General features: G+C 40.9%; 1 protein-coding gene across 1 annotated transcript in view; it reads right to left on the bottom strand.

Moving 5' to 3' along the window:
- Positions 1–1,103: 1,103 nt before the first annotated feature.
- SLC25A13 (solute carrier family 25 member 13) overlaps positions 1,104–17,799 on the bottom strand; it is a 92,043-nt gene continuing 75,347 nt past the window's right edge. The window contains exons 15-18 of the mRNA XM_075211775.1: positions 15,246–15,384; positions 5,210–5,368; positions 4,761–4,851; positions 1,104–4,094 (exon numbers count right to left, since the gene is read on the bottom strand). Coding sequence (XP_075067876.1) covers positions 3,908–4,094; positions 4,761–4,851; positions 5,210–5,368; positions 15,246–15,384 — 576 coding nt within the window. The 3' untranslated portion in view covers positions 1,104–3,907. The remainder of the gene's footprint in view (positions 4,095–4,760; positions 4,852–5,209; positions 5,369–15,245; positions 15,385–17,799) is intronic.

The following is a 17,799-nucleotide window of genomic DNA, read 5'->3' as shown; positions in this document are numbered from 1 at the left end:
CACATACAACAAATTTAGAATTTCATGTTCCCTACAGTTAGATGGAACATTAAACAACCTTCAAATGCCCAAAATAATTCAATAAAAACAAATGAGTATTTCACTGGTGAAAGCATTGGTGATGTCTGTACGTTGTTAGAGAGAGGTGGGCGGGAGGGGATTAATGACTGCAAGAAAAATATCATGTATGTGTGTAATCAGACTGATTTGAAACACAAACTCAGATACAGGGTTTGCAGAGTCAGTAAGAGGAGAAGACATTGTGGTGTCAGATTATAGGGACTGCAGTAAGCGGCCACTTATATAAGGAACACTTGGATTCACTTACCAATGAAATGTACAATTTGCACTGAGCCGCAGCAACCAATCAGGAAATAGCTTTCATCTGTGTAGTGCAAGTTAGACAATTATAACAAGGCTGTGATTGGTTGCTGTGGTTTCAAGCACCTAAATGCAATGTTAGTAACTGAACCCTAGTGTTGCTTAATTGGATTTACGATGTGCACCTCCCAAATGTTCCCGGTTTGGAAATCATGTAATTTTAAGCCAGCACCTGACAAACCGCTCCCCAACTCATCCATCCCACCCTTTTTGGAGTGGGAGTATTGGGGTCTGTGGTTATCTAGAAACCTTTTACTAAACCATTTACACTTGTGTATTGCTTCTGCCTCCAACCTTCCATTTCTGTTATGTAACCTTATAATAAAAACAAAGCTGTGAAATAAAAATAAAAAACATTTGACCACTTCTGACCATTTTGTGTTTTTTTTTGTTGTTTTTTTTACACAAGCAATAACTTTAAGGATTCATTGTACATAGATTTTATAATAATATACTTACCCACCACACAGTTCCTGTCTGTAATCCTACTGAAAGACACCAGGGCCCAAGGTCATAACTGAACCAGAGTTCAGCCTACAAGATGGCCGCCCTCCAGTGACTGGAGGTACAAACAGGTCTTATCTCAGCCATATAATGTGCTTCACACACAGTCATGGCTACTCCCAGCATCATTGTGACAGAAAATAACCCCCCTCCCCAATAGATAGGGGGACAGAACAGGGAAATGCAATAAATTTATGACAGAATCATAAGCAGAAGCATCACTGTCCTCTGTTTATTATACTGAGATTACAAAGTCTAATATACTGTGCTGGAATTACCAAAAGTCAATTGCCAAAGTATATATATCGTGTACACTGAATATTTACTACCATCATCCGCAGAAACAAAAACAAATTGTTCTTATGATCAAAAAAAACAGAATACGACCATTATTGTACATCACACGGAGAATTGTTCACAGCTACAGATTGTGGTCTGTGCGATTCCTGACAAATTATAAGGCATTTATTAATACAGTACATGGATTATCTAATGTTCATAGCAGCAGCAGGTGCTTAATGCAGACATTGGTTGGATTTCATATTGCAAGAAGATTATTTATTGCGTTGTCACCTACATAGAGCAGAGGCGCCCATTATTGAGGCACAAAGTGCCTCTGTGATATCACCCGTGCCTCGGTGAAGTCACCATGCCCTGGCGAATCACTAGGTGACGCTGATACATTCAGGTCAGAACAGGGCTACCTCCAGTGTGCAGGAAACAGGTACATTCCCAAGTTTTCTAATGCAAGACACATTGCTGGATCGGAATAATTTATGTACATATTCTGTGGGAACAAGCCTATAAAAATATATATTAAAAAAAATAAAAACCTGTTTATGGACCTTTAAGCAATTTTACTGCCTTAATCTTTGCCGTGTATAGTTGGAGTTTTCTAGAGTTTACTCTTTCTTAAATAAGTGGTAATTCATTAATTGGGAATACCAGGTACCTGACTGGTTAATGACCATCCAATATATAAAATTTAACTCATGAGAACTTTGGATATCAACATTGTGCTGCTAGACATAACGGTGCAATATGTTTTGGTTTTTTTTAATAAAAAAGATAATTAAACGGCTACTAATAGCAATTTGGCTAAAATGACAACTTTAGAGCAGTTTCTGTAACATTCAATTCCATTTAATTTTTTCCCCACAACGTAATAAAGTGACAAGTCGTTCAATCTAATCCCGGAATTAGCAAACCCGCAGCTCATCAGCTGTTCTAAACTACTATCATCAGAATGTTTGGCAAAGCATTCTGGGAGATGTAGTCCAACTGCTGAAGAGCCGCAAGTTGCTTAAACCTGATCTAGCCCTTAATAAGTAAGTGCGCCTGGTCATAGAGCAGGCTGCTGGGAAAGAACCACTAACTTTATGTTAAAACAATGTGTGCAATATACATAAGGTTTCAATTACAAAAACAGAGGACATGAAACTGAAATGATACGATCCTGATTAACTCATTGTGCGTTACTTAAAATCTGCTGCAGAGGGATTTTGAATAGTTTTTAATCTACATGTAACATTTACCAAATACAATTAATACATTATTACCTACAGATACTATGATGACTGCTCCGTGTGTGGTTTGTGTCTAAAGAAAAAAACAAATTGTTTAATAAACAGCTCGATTCAATAATAATTTCCACAAGAACTTTATGGAATTGTCAGTTAATTTTCAGTAAATCCGGCCGCTATACGTTAGGATGATAACGTCACTATAATGCACCAATACATTGCTACAGGCTGCTATTATCTCTGAATGTCTCGCAGGGAATGAATCCACCTGATCTCAGATTCTGGAGCATTGTGTAACCAGAACCCGAAAATCTGACAACACACTTGTATGTTTACTGATCTACCCAGCAGTTAGAGGGGTTTCCCCTCAAACTATTAATCCTGAAGGGGCCACTAACTCCCCGTCATATGCGTGTAGCAGTTGTGCTCAATTCTCCAGGGTACCGAGCAGGTGAAGGACTCCGGAGGAAATGCTGGATAGATAGTGTGGTACTGACAGTGCTGGGATTGGACGCACTTCTAGGAATGAAAGCTGCCTCCTGATTGGGTGGCTACAGAGGAGACAGCTCTCCGTCCTGGCAGAGTTGGGTCTCATCATCTCCTGCAGACCCTCCCCCATTTAATTCACTGCAGATCGAAGTGTTGGTCGCATTCAATCCTTTTATTGCCTCTCCGAGGGATCCTAGCTTAACCTGAAGGATCCATAGATCTGGTAACATGGGTGGATACAGCTCACCATCATTGGGTGTAAGATAGTATGAGGACTGTAAGTGGTATGGATAAACACTGGGAGACAGCATGACCCACACCAACCAGTCATAACACTAGGCTGGTCCAGGCCGTCATCCGATTGGTTGCTATTAGTTACAGCATGACCCACACCAACCAGTCATTGCACTAGGCTGGTCCAGGCCGTCATCCGATTGGTTGCTTTAATATCTGATATTAATGACCTAGTTACAGTAATACAGGTCTTGGTATATATTATAATTGGAGCTTTCAAGGTTACCCGATCGTAAAAGAAATATTTTTTTCATCCCTGATATATGGTGGTGGATGTAGCCAGCTTATTTATATAAGTAAAAGGTTGTGGCCAAAATTAAGTGAATGTAACATTTATTTGGGCACTTGCTGTCTTTGATACACATAGATCTCTGCATTGATAGCTCCTGATGACGGATATCTGTGGGGTCCCCGCACCCAACAAAAGTTCCCAACCTAAAGCAGAGGGTAGGTAGCCTGGGGTCCTCCAGGGGTTGTGGAACAGGAGGCTGGCTAGGCATGCTGGAATTTGTAGTTCCACAACGACTGCAGTGCTACGAGTTACCTCCCTCTGTTCTAGAGCCACATAAAGGGAACTGAACATAAAAAGGACACTAAAGATCTAAAAACTCATGAAACAGATTGTGGAATAAAAGATGAAAGAGGGAATGTTTCTGTAGGCAGGACACATTGTAACATATCGTGTAATTGCATCTAATTATCTCTCTCTCCGCTCCTCAGGCTTTAGCAGCAGCGGTCGTAGAGGTAGCTGGTGACGGCTGAAATCGAGGAAGGTACAGTCCAAACTTGCTTTCAATTCCTGCAAAAGTGGCGACTGCCAGTTTGTATCCACCCACGTGGTCGGGATTGGGAGCCGGCAGCGTGATGCGGGATTTGGGGACTGGTTGCGAGTCCGCTCGTTTCCTGTAATTTAAAGGAGAACATTGCTGTATTAGAAGAGAACAGGACCTCCAAAATTGTCGTTGCTTCACTGTGACTGGAACAAAAACACATACACACACAACACACAGATTATCAGTCGTCTATGGACCTGTAACCACCACACGTCCCGTTACACTACGCCACAGCCCAAACTATGGTATTACTGAGGATTAGTACTTCTCAGTAAGACTGACAGGAGAGCTTGGGTGGTGTTAAAGGGATTATGGGGAAGAGATAAACCAAGACATCTGCACTGGATGGCAGAAATTACAATCATAGATACTAGAAAAAGTTCTACAAGAAGAATATTTATACAACGATCTCTTAATATTCACATTAGACAAAAACAAAAAGGAAAATGAAAACTACAGGATGACAACACATTTAAGGCGAGATTTTAAGGAAGAGGTACCGTAATCAGAAAGTAACATTGAAAAAAACAATCTGCTTGTTGTCTGGGGTGGGTGACACTGGATTATTTAAGAACGCCAAGGAAGCACCACAATGTGATGTAACCCATAGCAACCAGACATTAAGTCGTCAATGCTGATGTGTGTTACAACATGGGGGATGTGCTAAATCAGCATTAAAAAAGTTTGTAATTTGATAGGAAAAACTACATATTAAAAATTAAAGGTTTAAACTTACACTCCACCAAAATCCACGTAGAACCATCGCTGCAATAACTCGTATGTTACCAGGGTGACACCGAACTGAGGGGAGGATCTGCACACACGCGCTGCATAGAGAACATTACACAGGATTCAGTGTATTTTACATGATAGAATAAAAGACTTTGTGGTAGATTTATCAAACCTTCTAAAAAGCAAAAGTGGAGGTGTTGCTCATAGAAACCAATCAGATTCTAGCTGTCATGTTCTAGAATGTACTAGATAAATGAGAACTACAATCTGATTGGTTGCTATGGGCAACATCTCCACTTTTACTCATATTGGAGATTTTTAATGTTCTTATAATTTCTCTCTAAGAGAGTTCTCCAGATCTTCATAATGATCCCAGTCAGAGACGGATACTTTCTGATATTAAAATAAAATGTTCCAGCTGAAATGGAGGAGTCTCCTCAGAGAGATGATTACCTCCAGCGCCCTTCCACAGCGCCCGGTGTCCTTCCTCCCGCAGGATTTTTCGGAAGCAGTCTATGACGCCCGTGTAGGTGGTCTGACCGGCCCGCGCTGCCACCTGTAGGCGAGTCTTTATGACGTCAGCGGGGGTCACCAGAGAGGCCGCGGGCATACCTGCGGACAGAGACGGTTACAGTGATGCCCTATTACACATCAGGTGCCCCATGCTTCGTACACCACAAGTATGGAGGACGCCGTCAGCCATTTTGTTTTAATGCATCTTTACTATTTTTTCTTCACAGGATCATTACTACGGTGAACACCACATAGATGCTCTGATGTGCGTATTCAGGCATTATTATAATCATTTATATATAGCGTCTACATATTACGCTGTACAGAGAAAATCTAATTCACCTCAGTCCCTGCCCCAGTGCAGTTTACAGTCTAACTTCTCTAACACAACAACACTAATCTACCAGGATGTTTTCTGGACTGTGAAAGGAAATCCTAGAAGAGACGGGGAGAACATACAGAGTCCACACACCCAGGGTCCTGGCTGAAATCGAGCCCATAACCAAAGCGCTGTGATGCAGCAATGCTAACCACTGTGCTGTTCAACTGAAAACGTCTGATAGAACATTGTACATGCTTAGTAGTTCCAACATTTCCACATTCTTAATAAATACTTTTCAATGGAAAATGACCTTTGTGTATTTAAGACCACGAAAGAATAGTTTCTCACTTTGCTTTTTTAATAAAATAGGATTTTTTTTTTAAAGTTGTGTTCTCCTCGGACAGGGTAATTTCATACGTTTATTATGAGGAATTACAATTTAGTTGCAGACATGTATTCTACAAAGGGGATAATTTGTAGCGTTCACTAAACCCCCCTCACTTTTTACTCATTAGCAAGAGAGGTGAAATGGTGAATATGGAGCACAAAAGGCCATCTCTAAGGCCAATGTCCCTCAATGTGTCCCTAAAAATGAAGTTTGCTGTATGTTAAAAGGACCAAGAGATGACACGTGAAGTGGACACGTATGTGTCACTAATACTGAGGATTGTGCGGATCTACATGACACACGCACAACTTATCCCAGGAATCCACCAATGGTGGTGTGGCTGGGGGACAGAATAATCAGCTCCATTAATCCAACAGAATACCAATAAAAGCATAAAAATATCGGGGACAACAATGAGCTTTATACACGGAGATGAACACGGAGGGAAGTTCACAGACATCTCTGAGCAGGGACTCACAGACATCAAGTATTCCAAATACATAAAATGCAACCACTGATGTATGTATCAGCAGAGATGTGGGTAATCATACAGTGATCTGAAGAGAAAGTTAAAGGTGAGATCTGTTCAGTAAGTCTCTCGTCTAGTTATATAACTGCACAGTCCACAGCATCTGTAATATGGAGACACGAGAGAGAGAGGTTGATAACACCACAGTTCTATAAGTTGAGGTATGGGGGCCATGTTCCATAAATACTTGCAAACTGTAGAGATTATAAAGAACATTAAAAAGTATTGGTGGGTTAATGGGTCCTTCATCGTCTTTCAAGGAACCGGTTTAACCAGTATAATTTTAGAAAGCCTGCAAAAAAAAAAAGGAAACAAAAAAAAGTTTCTTTGAAAGTTTTAAAGGACAGACCCGGGCATGAACTTGCTTGTCCGCAAATGACGTGCAATACGAGGAGAATTTCAAAATTAAAACCATGAAAAATGAGAGTGCCAAAAACAAACCCAAACAGGCACACGGCGGGATTTAGAGTGCAGCAGGAGTCTCTAAAATAGGACTGACCTCAAGTCTCCCATCAGGAAATGATCTCACGGTAAAACTGTGCCCTCATCCCCCTTCAGGATCGCTCCAAAACCCCTAAATTAGAGGCTTGTCCACCTCCACCCCATAAAACACATGATAGGGGGGATATCAGACCCTGCTTCGTGTAACCAATACCAGTGCAGAACAGGGAGGACAGACTCAGAGTCTCGCAGACGGTTAAATAAACCAACACTGGCTAAAGAGAACGTCAACAGCGCTAGGCAGACAGAGCTGCCTGGAAGTTCACCATATCCAACATACGGTCAGGCATTGCGGCTCTTTCTGAGCAGTGGCAGCTTTAAATGTGGGAAAGCAGAACCCAGATCAAGCTGTGCTTTAGAAAATCGCAAACATGTCTGATGATTGAATTCAGATTTTTGGAGGTGAAAGCTGCTCTCTGCTTCGGCTTTTTTCACGCCTCTTTGTGGCTACTGGCAAGGAACACACAGCGAGCTGAACAGCCGAGTCTTCAAACTCACCACCACTTACCCACAGGCGCGCGCGAGCCGATCTGGCTGCCACCACCTCAAATAACCCTATACAACCTCTGCATCCCTGCAAAGAGGCTTTCCTGTGCAAAATCAGCAAACCAAACACATCTAAGGTTTCAGGGGAAGCTTTCATCTCTAGCAAGGCATTCGCTCTGCAGGATTCAGCCTCCTCTCTCCAACGTCTGGGTGATGATTCCAATTTACCATGGCATACAATCAACATACGTAGGTCACATGCAGAAATAAGTAACATGTGTAGGAGTGTTTGTGAATTAGCATACATAGAGCGAATATCACCAACGGGAGAAAACAGTAAGTGAGAGACTGAGATGGTGTAATAATTTCATACTCCAAGAAATGATTATAGCGCAAAACTTGTGTGGCGTAATCAAACTGTGGTATCGGGTGAGTCTTAGGACAAACAGGAAGATCTGAGGATCAAAGTGCCTCAGGAGCTTGCAATCATTTCTTAGCCATTAAAAGGTATTGCTTTATAGACTTAAAATAAATTTCAAAAGTGACATTTTTTTTTCCACCATTTCAAATATTCTACTCCGTCTCAAACTTTTGATAAACATCTTTAAAGACGTCCTCTAGTGTCAAACACAAGTCTGGCTATTTTAGTTAGAAGGAAACAATTTTTTGGATGTCAACAATTGACATATTAATTAGGATTTAGGGCAGATAGGAAATCTAACCGTGTTGCTAGACTAGATACATATAAGGGACAGTCAATGTGACAGATCTGTGTTTTTTCCCTTAATTTATACAGTAGTGCAACAAAGAAAACCCTCAGAGCATGTGAAGGCCCACAAGACACGCGTGTGCGTGCCCACGGCTATAATGTGGCTGCACTTTATCTGCCAACATGACAAACACTGTGTTTATAATCTGTCGGTCTCCGCCCTGCTGGGAAGAATAATCTCAGGAAGAGATGCGGAACTTTCTGTCTAGGAGTCATTCAGCGTTTAATATTCTACTTTTAATTACTTTGCTTGTTACATGTATATATATTTCTTAATAAAGGAATTTTCCACCTTTGGATCATTTTAATTTATTGGGTTTTTACACGCCCTCCGTTCTTATTAAATTCATGGTTTCATTTTCTCTCTCTCTTCTTAGCTTTGTGCTGGGAATAAGACACAGAGCCGCTCCCTGTATACTGCGGTATCTAATACGGAGTCGACCGCTCGTATCCCCGGCCACCAAAACAAACCACTACAAAACAAGGCAATAAGGTAGATAGAGGGAGTAATTTCTGTAGTAAAGGCTGCAGGACGACGTGCACAGGCCATGGATAAAATTATATGAAGGTGGAAAATGTATTCAAAATATAGAACTTAGATACTTCTACGGAATATAATCAATTAGCACAAAATAATTAGCTTATTAATTGGTGGAAAAAGTGTTTTACAGAATAGGACACTGGACGGGGCTGTACGTAGTGCTAACCTTGTCTGTAGCACTGTGGGTAAATACGCTCTATATTAGACATTTTATATCCCACATGTTCAATGCTGCTTTGTCCAAAACGCCCTCCATAATATTTCCTGGGAACAAATGGTGGTTGGTAAAAAGAAGGAATAATAATAAAAACAAATAAATAAAAAAACCAAGCAAATAAAAAAAAAAAAAATTAAATAAAAATCAATTGTATGCTGCTTAACCACCCTTTAGAGCATAAACCCAAATCATGGGGCCCATATTAAAAGTCAGTGATTTTTTTTTTGTTTGTTTAAAATTACAATTCAAAAGATTAATAACTTTATAACTGCTCCGAACTCAGCGGGCATCTTAAACATACAATACATGCTATAACAACCACATAGGACGATAAAGCAAGACGGAGCTGGGGCCACAGGTGGCGGCTTGGAGGGCCACTGTTGTCCGGCACCGGATGAACGTATGCACCTGGCAGCCACAGCATGGCAGTGCAGGACCTCTGTACTAGTAGCTGTTTAACATTAGATAACATATATTAGGTTTATTCTTTAAAAACACCTTCCAGTACATAGGTCACTACCCGGTGAGGATCCACAGTTTCCATTGTTTCAAAAACTCCGTAAGCAAAGTTCCAATGGTGGCGACTGTATCACACGGATTTCCCAAGATCGGAAGATAATTTATTGAGTTTGTAGAGTCGCAAACAAGTTCTACCTGGCAGGAACTAGAAGCACTCACCGTATTGGGGGTCATCGGTGACGCTCCCAGGTCTAAACATGGACAGACAGTTATATATCGGATATTGGCCGCACAGAACTAACATTCTTATAACAGATTTTGGATCTGGATTGGTCTTTTCATCACTACACACAACCAATAAAAGTCACAAACCACACGTACAATGATCATGTAGAACAATCTGTATTACATCCCTGGTGCAGAGACAAACACGGTCCAAGGAACACGCAGGATAAAATAGGAATTGATGCTTATTAACTCAATTAGCTGTTATAAGAGGCATTCCATCATACATGTATATATACACACACACGTATACCACAAGGGACTGCCATGTTTTATATGGACTACTATTATCACCGGTCTGGGGGTGGGTAGAGCTGCCCCCAGTCCCTTTAACCAGTCTTTCTGTCCACAAGGGTCAGCCTCGTTCAACGCTCTAATAATAGTATTTTAATTGAGTATTAATGAAATAAACAGGGCAGTGACTAATACAGAGTCTGGTCTTTCACTGAGAAATGAGTTTTTGTTATCCCTGCACCAGAAAATGTAGAGTAGAACCGTTGTCTGCTGTATTCAGGCTTTTTGACCAGGAACAAGTAAATTAGAGGTTGACCTGCTGACGCTTCCTAAAGCTGGGTACACACTACTACAGGGTTTTCAGCCGATTTTCACATGATAATCGACCGTTCGGCCCGATATTGCATCATTATGTTCGCTGCAACGATGAACGATTATCGTATCGTTTCATTTGATTTTAGAAGTCTCTATGGAGTGCGCAGAGTCAGGATCTTTTTATCCGATGGTTATGACAGATGAAGTGCACAGATCTGACGGTAAATCGTGTAAAACGTTTATACGCAGGAATCTGCATGAAGATCGGGACATTTTTATTTTTTATTATCGTTGGTAAAAATCGGTCAAGATATCGCAGTGTTCACCTAGCCTAGTAGACTAGATGACGGCCGTGCCTTGTGGAAGTGATTGCTATGAACTCTCTGCAAACAAAGTATGGTGTATGGTATTTATACAGTACTTATGTAAACAAATGGCAATATTCTGGCGTTCTTGTTTGATTGGCATGCCCCTTTAACTACGCATCTGTCTATAAATATTCCCACTTTAAATAAACTTGTGTTTTACAGGTTCATATTTCAGCATTACTTCGCTCCGGTCCGGACAGGATCCCCTTAATGGCGCACGCTACAATGCTCCGACTTTCAAAGCGCCTTGAAGAGAAGATGACAATCTTACGTCAGGTTAGTTGACATTTCAGGGGCACAGATTACATTACAGTAATAGGCCAAGAGGAGAAACTCATTTTTTTTTTCCTGCAGAATTTGAATGTATTGTTTCATATCTATAGATGTGTTCAGCGATCGTGCACCCAAACGTGGAATCACAGCATTGTAGATGGGGAGCCTGACATAAATGAGAAGTATAAAAGCAGCCTGTGTGACTGAACTTCAAAAGGGAATTATCTCGGTCTGCAATCACATCAGCAGCTTGAAAGAGAAGGGCTGAATCTGGGAGATTGTTTGGCTTGTAGATGTACGCTTGCATTTCAGGTCTGCACACAGGCTCCCATGTTAAAAGCTTGTTTTGTTCCAATGAAACAGGTTGGAAATAGACGAGGCTAAAAAAAGACATTTGTATCTGATCAAAACAGCCGGACAAGGCACAATTATACTATGTAATATTACTTCTCCATGTGCAGGCGTCAGCCATAGAATACTGTTCTGCCGCTGGATAGTTCCCCGTACTGGATTGTACCCACAGATACACATTTCATGAGCTACAGTGACTGGCAGGACCCATAAGTGACGATGGCAAAGGCTTAAGTTGGAGTACGGCAAATGATCTTGTAGCTGCAAGATTCAATGCAGCCGTGAACTTCATTCAACTCTTAGGGAAATATCACATCTTCACTTAAGAGTTTTGGTCCAAATGATCAAACCCAACGTATGTTTAGATGCACTTGATCAATACACCGAATGACTAGACAACAGTTCAATGTGAAGGATCCATTGTGATCATACGATTCAATGTTTTATATTTCTAATGGTACGTTCATCCATGTCTTATGCATTCGAAGGGGCCCAACTGGTTGCATTATAATATTAATGAACCTAGCAGCGATGTTTAGCCATCATTTTAAACAGCATTTCCTATGTAAGCTGCTGAAAGTATTCTAACTTCAAATCTACAGGTGAAATCTTATTCTAGACGTAGTTTTATGTTCTGTCTGTACAAACTATACACAGACTTGTGCCAATCACCTCCTTTTGGTTGTGTGTTCTGGGACAGCCACCTATGATGATACCATGCCTGACCCCAATGACAATATACATGCCAACAGGCATCAATGAGGATTTAAAGGGATTATGTGAGAGGGAAAAATAATGGCACTCTACTGAATGGTAACAGTCACTGATAACAGACATACTATTATTATGCGTTTATTTTCATATGGTTACATTACAGACAGGCCTAGTACAATGGAATTTATATTATATAGCTATAGGTCTGGACAAACTTTTTGGTCAGGGCCTTCCCCCCCCCAACTACAATATACCCTGCCCCCAATGAGGTCACAAATCCCTTGTTATTAGGCCTCGCCGCCAAAGCCATTGTATGGAGTGATAATTATTACACCAATTAGACAGAAGGGCGCTAGGAAGACGGACGGGATTCTAGGACAGGAAACAAACAAAAGGACTAAATAGTGATCTCTGCTGCAGACTTACCGACACCATCACAGAAGCACGGTACAGTCCTGGAACAGGATCATTTGTATACATTCATAATTACATAGCAACAAATAGAAATGTGTAAGCACACATAGTGGAGGGAAGGGGAAGGGGGCACAATATAGTGCAGTAGATTACTTATATTGTGGCTTAGAAAATCGCTGTGTGCAGAGGGCAGTGGGAAGCAGAGTAGTATCCTGCGGATAAAGGCAACAAAACACGGTCATCTAGAAGACGGAGAACAGGGTGCACGAGGAGCGGCTGAGTGTGGTGGAATCTGCTGTGACGGCCGAGGGGCGCATTGGATGAGAACGTACTCAGTGATCGGCCACACGTTACCTGCGTGACTTTCATAGCGCCCATGTTATATGGTCATACACCGCTACCTCCGACACGTTCCTAGAAACGTGCAGCTGACTGGTCACGCTGGTGACCAAGTACAACGTCACCTTCCAATTACAGATGCCTTTCCTGTACAAGGGTGGGAATACTCGTCACATGGGGCGAGCTGCCATGAATGTGACTTACAGGGGAAGTGATAACTCCCCCTATAAGATTCCCTCTGGTAACTCAGACAGACGCCTAAAGGTGCATCTGTAGAACAGACAGTAGAATCTCAGCATAACCCGACAACCACAGTCGCGGTATATACCAGCATGATGACAAACCCCCCATTCCTCCACTATCTCTGCTGGGATCTGGACAAGGGGGACAGGTAGACTGCAAAGCATATTTTGTGCTGCTCCAATAAAATCTATCAAAATATTCAAAGAATGCAGCAGACCACCCACTAAGGCTTTACACCGATACATAGGTTGTACACTGTTTATAAGACGACAGTGGGGAGGGGGGTTTAGTTTTTATTTCCTGGAGCCAAAATCAGCTTCCAAGACCATTTGCTGTGGGTAAAATAGTGATTAGAAAACAAATAAGAACACCGATAATGCACAATGCGGTAGGACAGACTTACTGAAACCACACAGATCTCATACAGAAACATGACGATACAATAATACATAATACAATCATTTAAACATCATCATCATCATTTATTTATATAGCGCCAGCAAATTCCGTAGCGCTTTACAATTGGGAACAAACATTAATAAAACAATACTGGGTAATACATACAGACAGAGAGGTAAGAGAACCCTGCTCGCAAGATTACAATCTGGTTTTTGTTATTAAATAAACCTGTATGCCTCGCTTATTAATATGTGGGAATTGCAAAGAAGGTAACTAATCACTCGCCTTAATTGTGTTACTTACACACAGATACAATTGTTCTGCACGATTACTTTGCGACTAATTTGTAACCCATCGGTGTGTATGTAGTCAAGAGGAGACCAATTTAGATCCAAAATCTATTGTTATACAAATGTTCATTCTGCACAACCAACATCCTTTCCTGTAAGTCTAAAGCAGAGAGAATCACCCCAAACACTGAGTCTACACAGACTAAGATTCCTATGTGGCAGAAACCTGAATCACGCACAAACAAATGATGTTAATAATCATCCTCCGATAACGGTGATTGTCTGTGTATACAGACGCCACCGAGAGGTGAAAAAACTCTTACTTATCGTACTTTTGAAACAACGGAATCTCCAGATGTATATTGTCCTTTAGGCTGGATGTGGTCAATCACACAATGAACGAACGTTCGGCCCGATATCATAAGTGTCTCTACTCTGTAACGATGAACGATTGTTCCAAAGCTCATCGTATCGTTTCATTTGATTTTTAAACCAGACTATAAAATCTCGTTCAACGATGGAACGATGTCGTTCCAATTCTGCAGTGTGTGCTCACTCAGGACCGGCAGTGTCCATAGATCTCTATGGAGTGTGCAGTCACCATCTTTTCAGCTGATGGTTATGACAGATGATGATCATCATCATCATCTATTTATATAGCGCCACTAATTCCGCAGCGCTGTACAGAGAACTCACTCACATCAGTCCCTGCCCCATTGGGGCTTACAGTATAAATTCCCTAATACACACACACACACAGAGACAGACACACACATGAGCACAGATCTGAAGGTAAATCGTGAAAAATGTGTTTAGTGTGTACACATGAATCAGCTGCTGATCGGGACTTTATTTTTTTTCCCTTCTCTTTTAAAATCACTGGTAAAATCATTAAAGGAGATCACATTGGGAGAAATGTTGTATAGTGTGTACCCGGCCTAAGTTGCACCCAGACAGAGCAAAACTAATAAGCTATAAATTATCCAACTTCTTCCTAAATAAAGTCTCAAAATGATCACTGGGTAGTGACCTATGTATTGGAAATGAGACATTTAAAAGAAAAAAAAATATACAAGTGATCTTCTGTTACACAGCTACTAAAAATATACATTTAGGGACATAGGAAAAATGTCTTTCCCCATAATCACCAATTAGTCTTAAATACCTTCAGTTCTGATACATACCCAAAACTTTTACACGTAAATTTGTAAATGTTACCAGCAGGTCTTTTATGTGAACGTTCTGTACTTAGCGGAGTTAGGAATTCCTAGTAAACATCGCTGTAGATATTCTGTACTGTATGTAACATAGTTTGCAATTTCAATTTGAACTTTTTCCCCCCAATACACAAGAAGCTTAGAGGATTAGAGGGTTAGGGGAGTGGACCCTTCCCAGAATTCTTCACAAACTTTCCAGGTTTCAGTGTAATGTTTACATCAGCCCCTCACACAGAGGACAGTCCGCCAGCTACCAGCCAATACTCTAAGGTACCAGGACTATTAGCAAAGTCATGAGCTGCTATAAAGCCACATTACTTACCAGCGATGGCTCCAGCCAGGAGGAGATACCCAGGGCTAACTCTGCCGTCTTCCCCGGCAAAACAGCTTTTCATGTGGGCGTAACAGGGGAAGTAGATGGCGGAGAAGGGGATGTCACGGAGGAAGCAAGCCTTGGCCCCCTGTATGCAAGACATTAATCAAAGAACACTCAGGATAGTCACGGATCGAAGGTTGCAGCAATTCTGCAAAGAAAGACCCCAATGTTAACCAAGAGACCTTCAAACACCAAGCAAAGTGGCGCAACAGACTGGCGAAACGCGTCTACAGCCCATCACTGGCACTCTTAAGGGATTATCACCAATCGTGCCAGCCTGCCCATACTGGAACTGTAACCTAACCCCGGTGATAATCCACAGACAAGCAGGAAGTTATACGGCAATTAATGAGTGGACAAATAACTTCTACGATTATTATTCTCTGAAACAAAATGTTGAAACAGAAGAGCAGATGAGACCAAGCAACTTGTTTTATGCGATGTATACAGTGGGGGTTAACCCTTATTTTATGAACATCTGACAACCATTAGTTGCTGCCGACACACAGTCGACAATGGAAATGTAACTAAAAATTATAAATATGAAGTTAGTAATCCCTGATATATGTGAAGTTAGTGTATGTTGTTGTAGTTTGTGTTGTCAAATAGGATGCAATGCATTTATTGATGGCCACTGTTTTTTTTTGTTTTTTTTTTAAAAAAAATTTTTTTTTAAAACCAATAAAAGTGTGGCGTCCGTGGCTGAACGTTTACTGACAATCTGTAAATTTACTGACTGTTGGTAAAAAAAAAGGTTGTACAAATGCTGAGCATTCTGCAAAATAACGGTGACAGATGTCTGATCCCTGGCGCAGGACTGAATGATCCCAGCACCTCCGTACAGTAGGATCTGTGTCCGCTGCAAACGGACATTTAGGGGCCGATCCAAATAGCAGCAGATTCTATAGTAACCCCACGACTATGGTTATATGCACATTATGTGTCTCCGGAAAGTCCATGAGACACTTTGTGACGGAGATTTGAAAGAAATCTCTGATCATTTTTCTTGGCACACCAGAGAGGTGCAAGGAAGGAGGAGCGGATATTTCTAACGCAATTGCTGGCCGTCCGCCACATCTACACCAACAGAACAACTCCGACCCCCCCCCCCCCCTTGGAGTAAAAACATTTGTCTCTAATCATTTAACCTTCCAAATGTTTGAGGGGTCTTTCCTCACCCTGTACGGTCACAGAGACGCTCAGTGCAAACGGTTTACACAACAGGGTTATGAAATTATAACTTTAGGGTTCAGTAACAGATCTGGGTTAATGTTACAGGTCCTGCTGACCAGTCAGCATCACCAGATTGCTTTTACCCATTAGATTAGTCGTATTTAGCTTCCTTTCTCAAAAATGGCAAACTCCATTTAGATCACATCTATTAAACTTACCTTTAATAAAGAATAATAAACTTTGGATTCCACTGTTAGCTTTTTCTTTTGTGGTCTTTGACTGTAAGATCTTTGGTGAAGAATCTCAGTTACCCGTCAATGCTTTTATAATTATTTCCTTGTTACTGTATTCTTGGACATCTAGTAAAGTGCTACATATCTAATTACTATTATTATTGTAGATACCTAAAGGTGCTATATAAAATAAATCACACATACTAGTAACTTTTAATGGAAATTCTATGGAATTTAAGTAATATTTAGAGTAATTTGAAATAATCTCACTACTGCAAGTTTGCATTTGATTTGGGGTTTGTGGAACCCTCCCGGACGCGAGGAGCGGCCCTGGGAACCCTCCCGGACATTGGCTAATGTTTCTCTCAGTGTCTTGGTTGCAGTGGAAGGAAGCCTGTGAAAATATTCAGCTAATTTATCTTTAGGTTAATTGTCCGCAATAAGCCCTAAAAACATGTATTACAACTTTCACACCTTTCTGATGTGGAGATCAAAAGTCAGCAGGTTATATTCAGGCCCCCCCTCAACAGCGTGATTGTGCAGACTGTAAGAAAAATCGCCCAAGCATAAAATAACTGGTCTGACTCTTTACAGGGACTAATTATTCTGTAATTTAAGACCTATATCGGCACTAAACTGCTCTTTAATATTATTAGAGGAAAATTATTAAGATACAGTGCTAAAATGCTATATAAAACCATCTTTGCAACTCCATCCCTCAGTAAGTAATGTACATTATTGGGTACATTCAATGGTCTGTTCCTTTCCTTTGTTACAGAGCTCTTAGTCACAGACTAAAACAGCTCATCCGCCGCTATAGCAACAGTGACCTCTACAGGCTGCAAAACGATACTACCACACACACTAAGAGGAGCAGAACGTTATTCAAACAATATAAACAAGTTAGTTTTTGTTGGGTAAAAATTTAGGAGATTGTGGGATTTTTTTTTTTAAGAGAAATCAAACGCCACTTCTTTCTCAACAAAAAAAACCCAATATATATATTTTTAAGATTATAAGTGGAGTTATCCTTTAAATGTTATATTTTATGGATCATTAAGCCACTTTTAAGCAGGGGTCTGTTATAGTTTTTG

The sequence above is a fragment of the Mixophyes fleayi genome, chromosome 5 (genome assembly GCF_038048845.1).
Source record: "Mixophyes fleayi isolate aMixFle1 chromosome 5, aMixFle1.hap1, whole genome shotgun sequence".
NCBI classification, from domain to species: Eukaryota; Metazoa; Chordata; class Amphibia; order Anura; family Limnodynastidae; genus Mixophyes; species Mixophyes fleayi.
The sequence above is the reverse complement of the archived record's forward strand: the minus strand, read 5'-3'. Positions and strand labels throughout refer to the sequence as shown.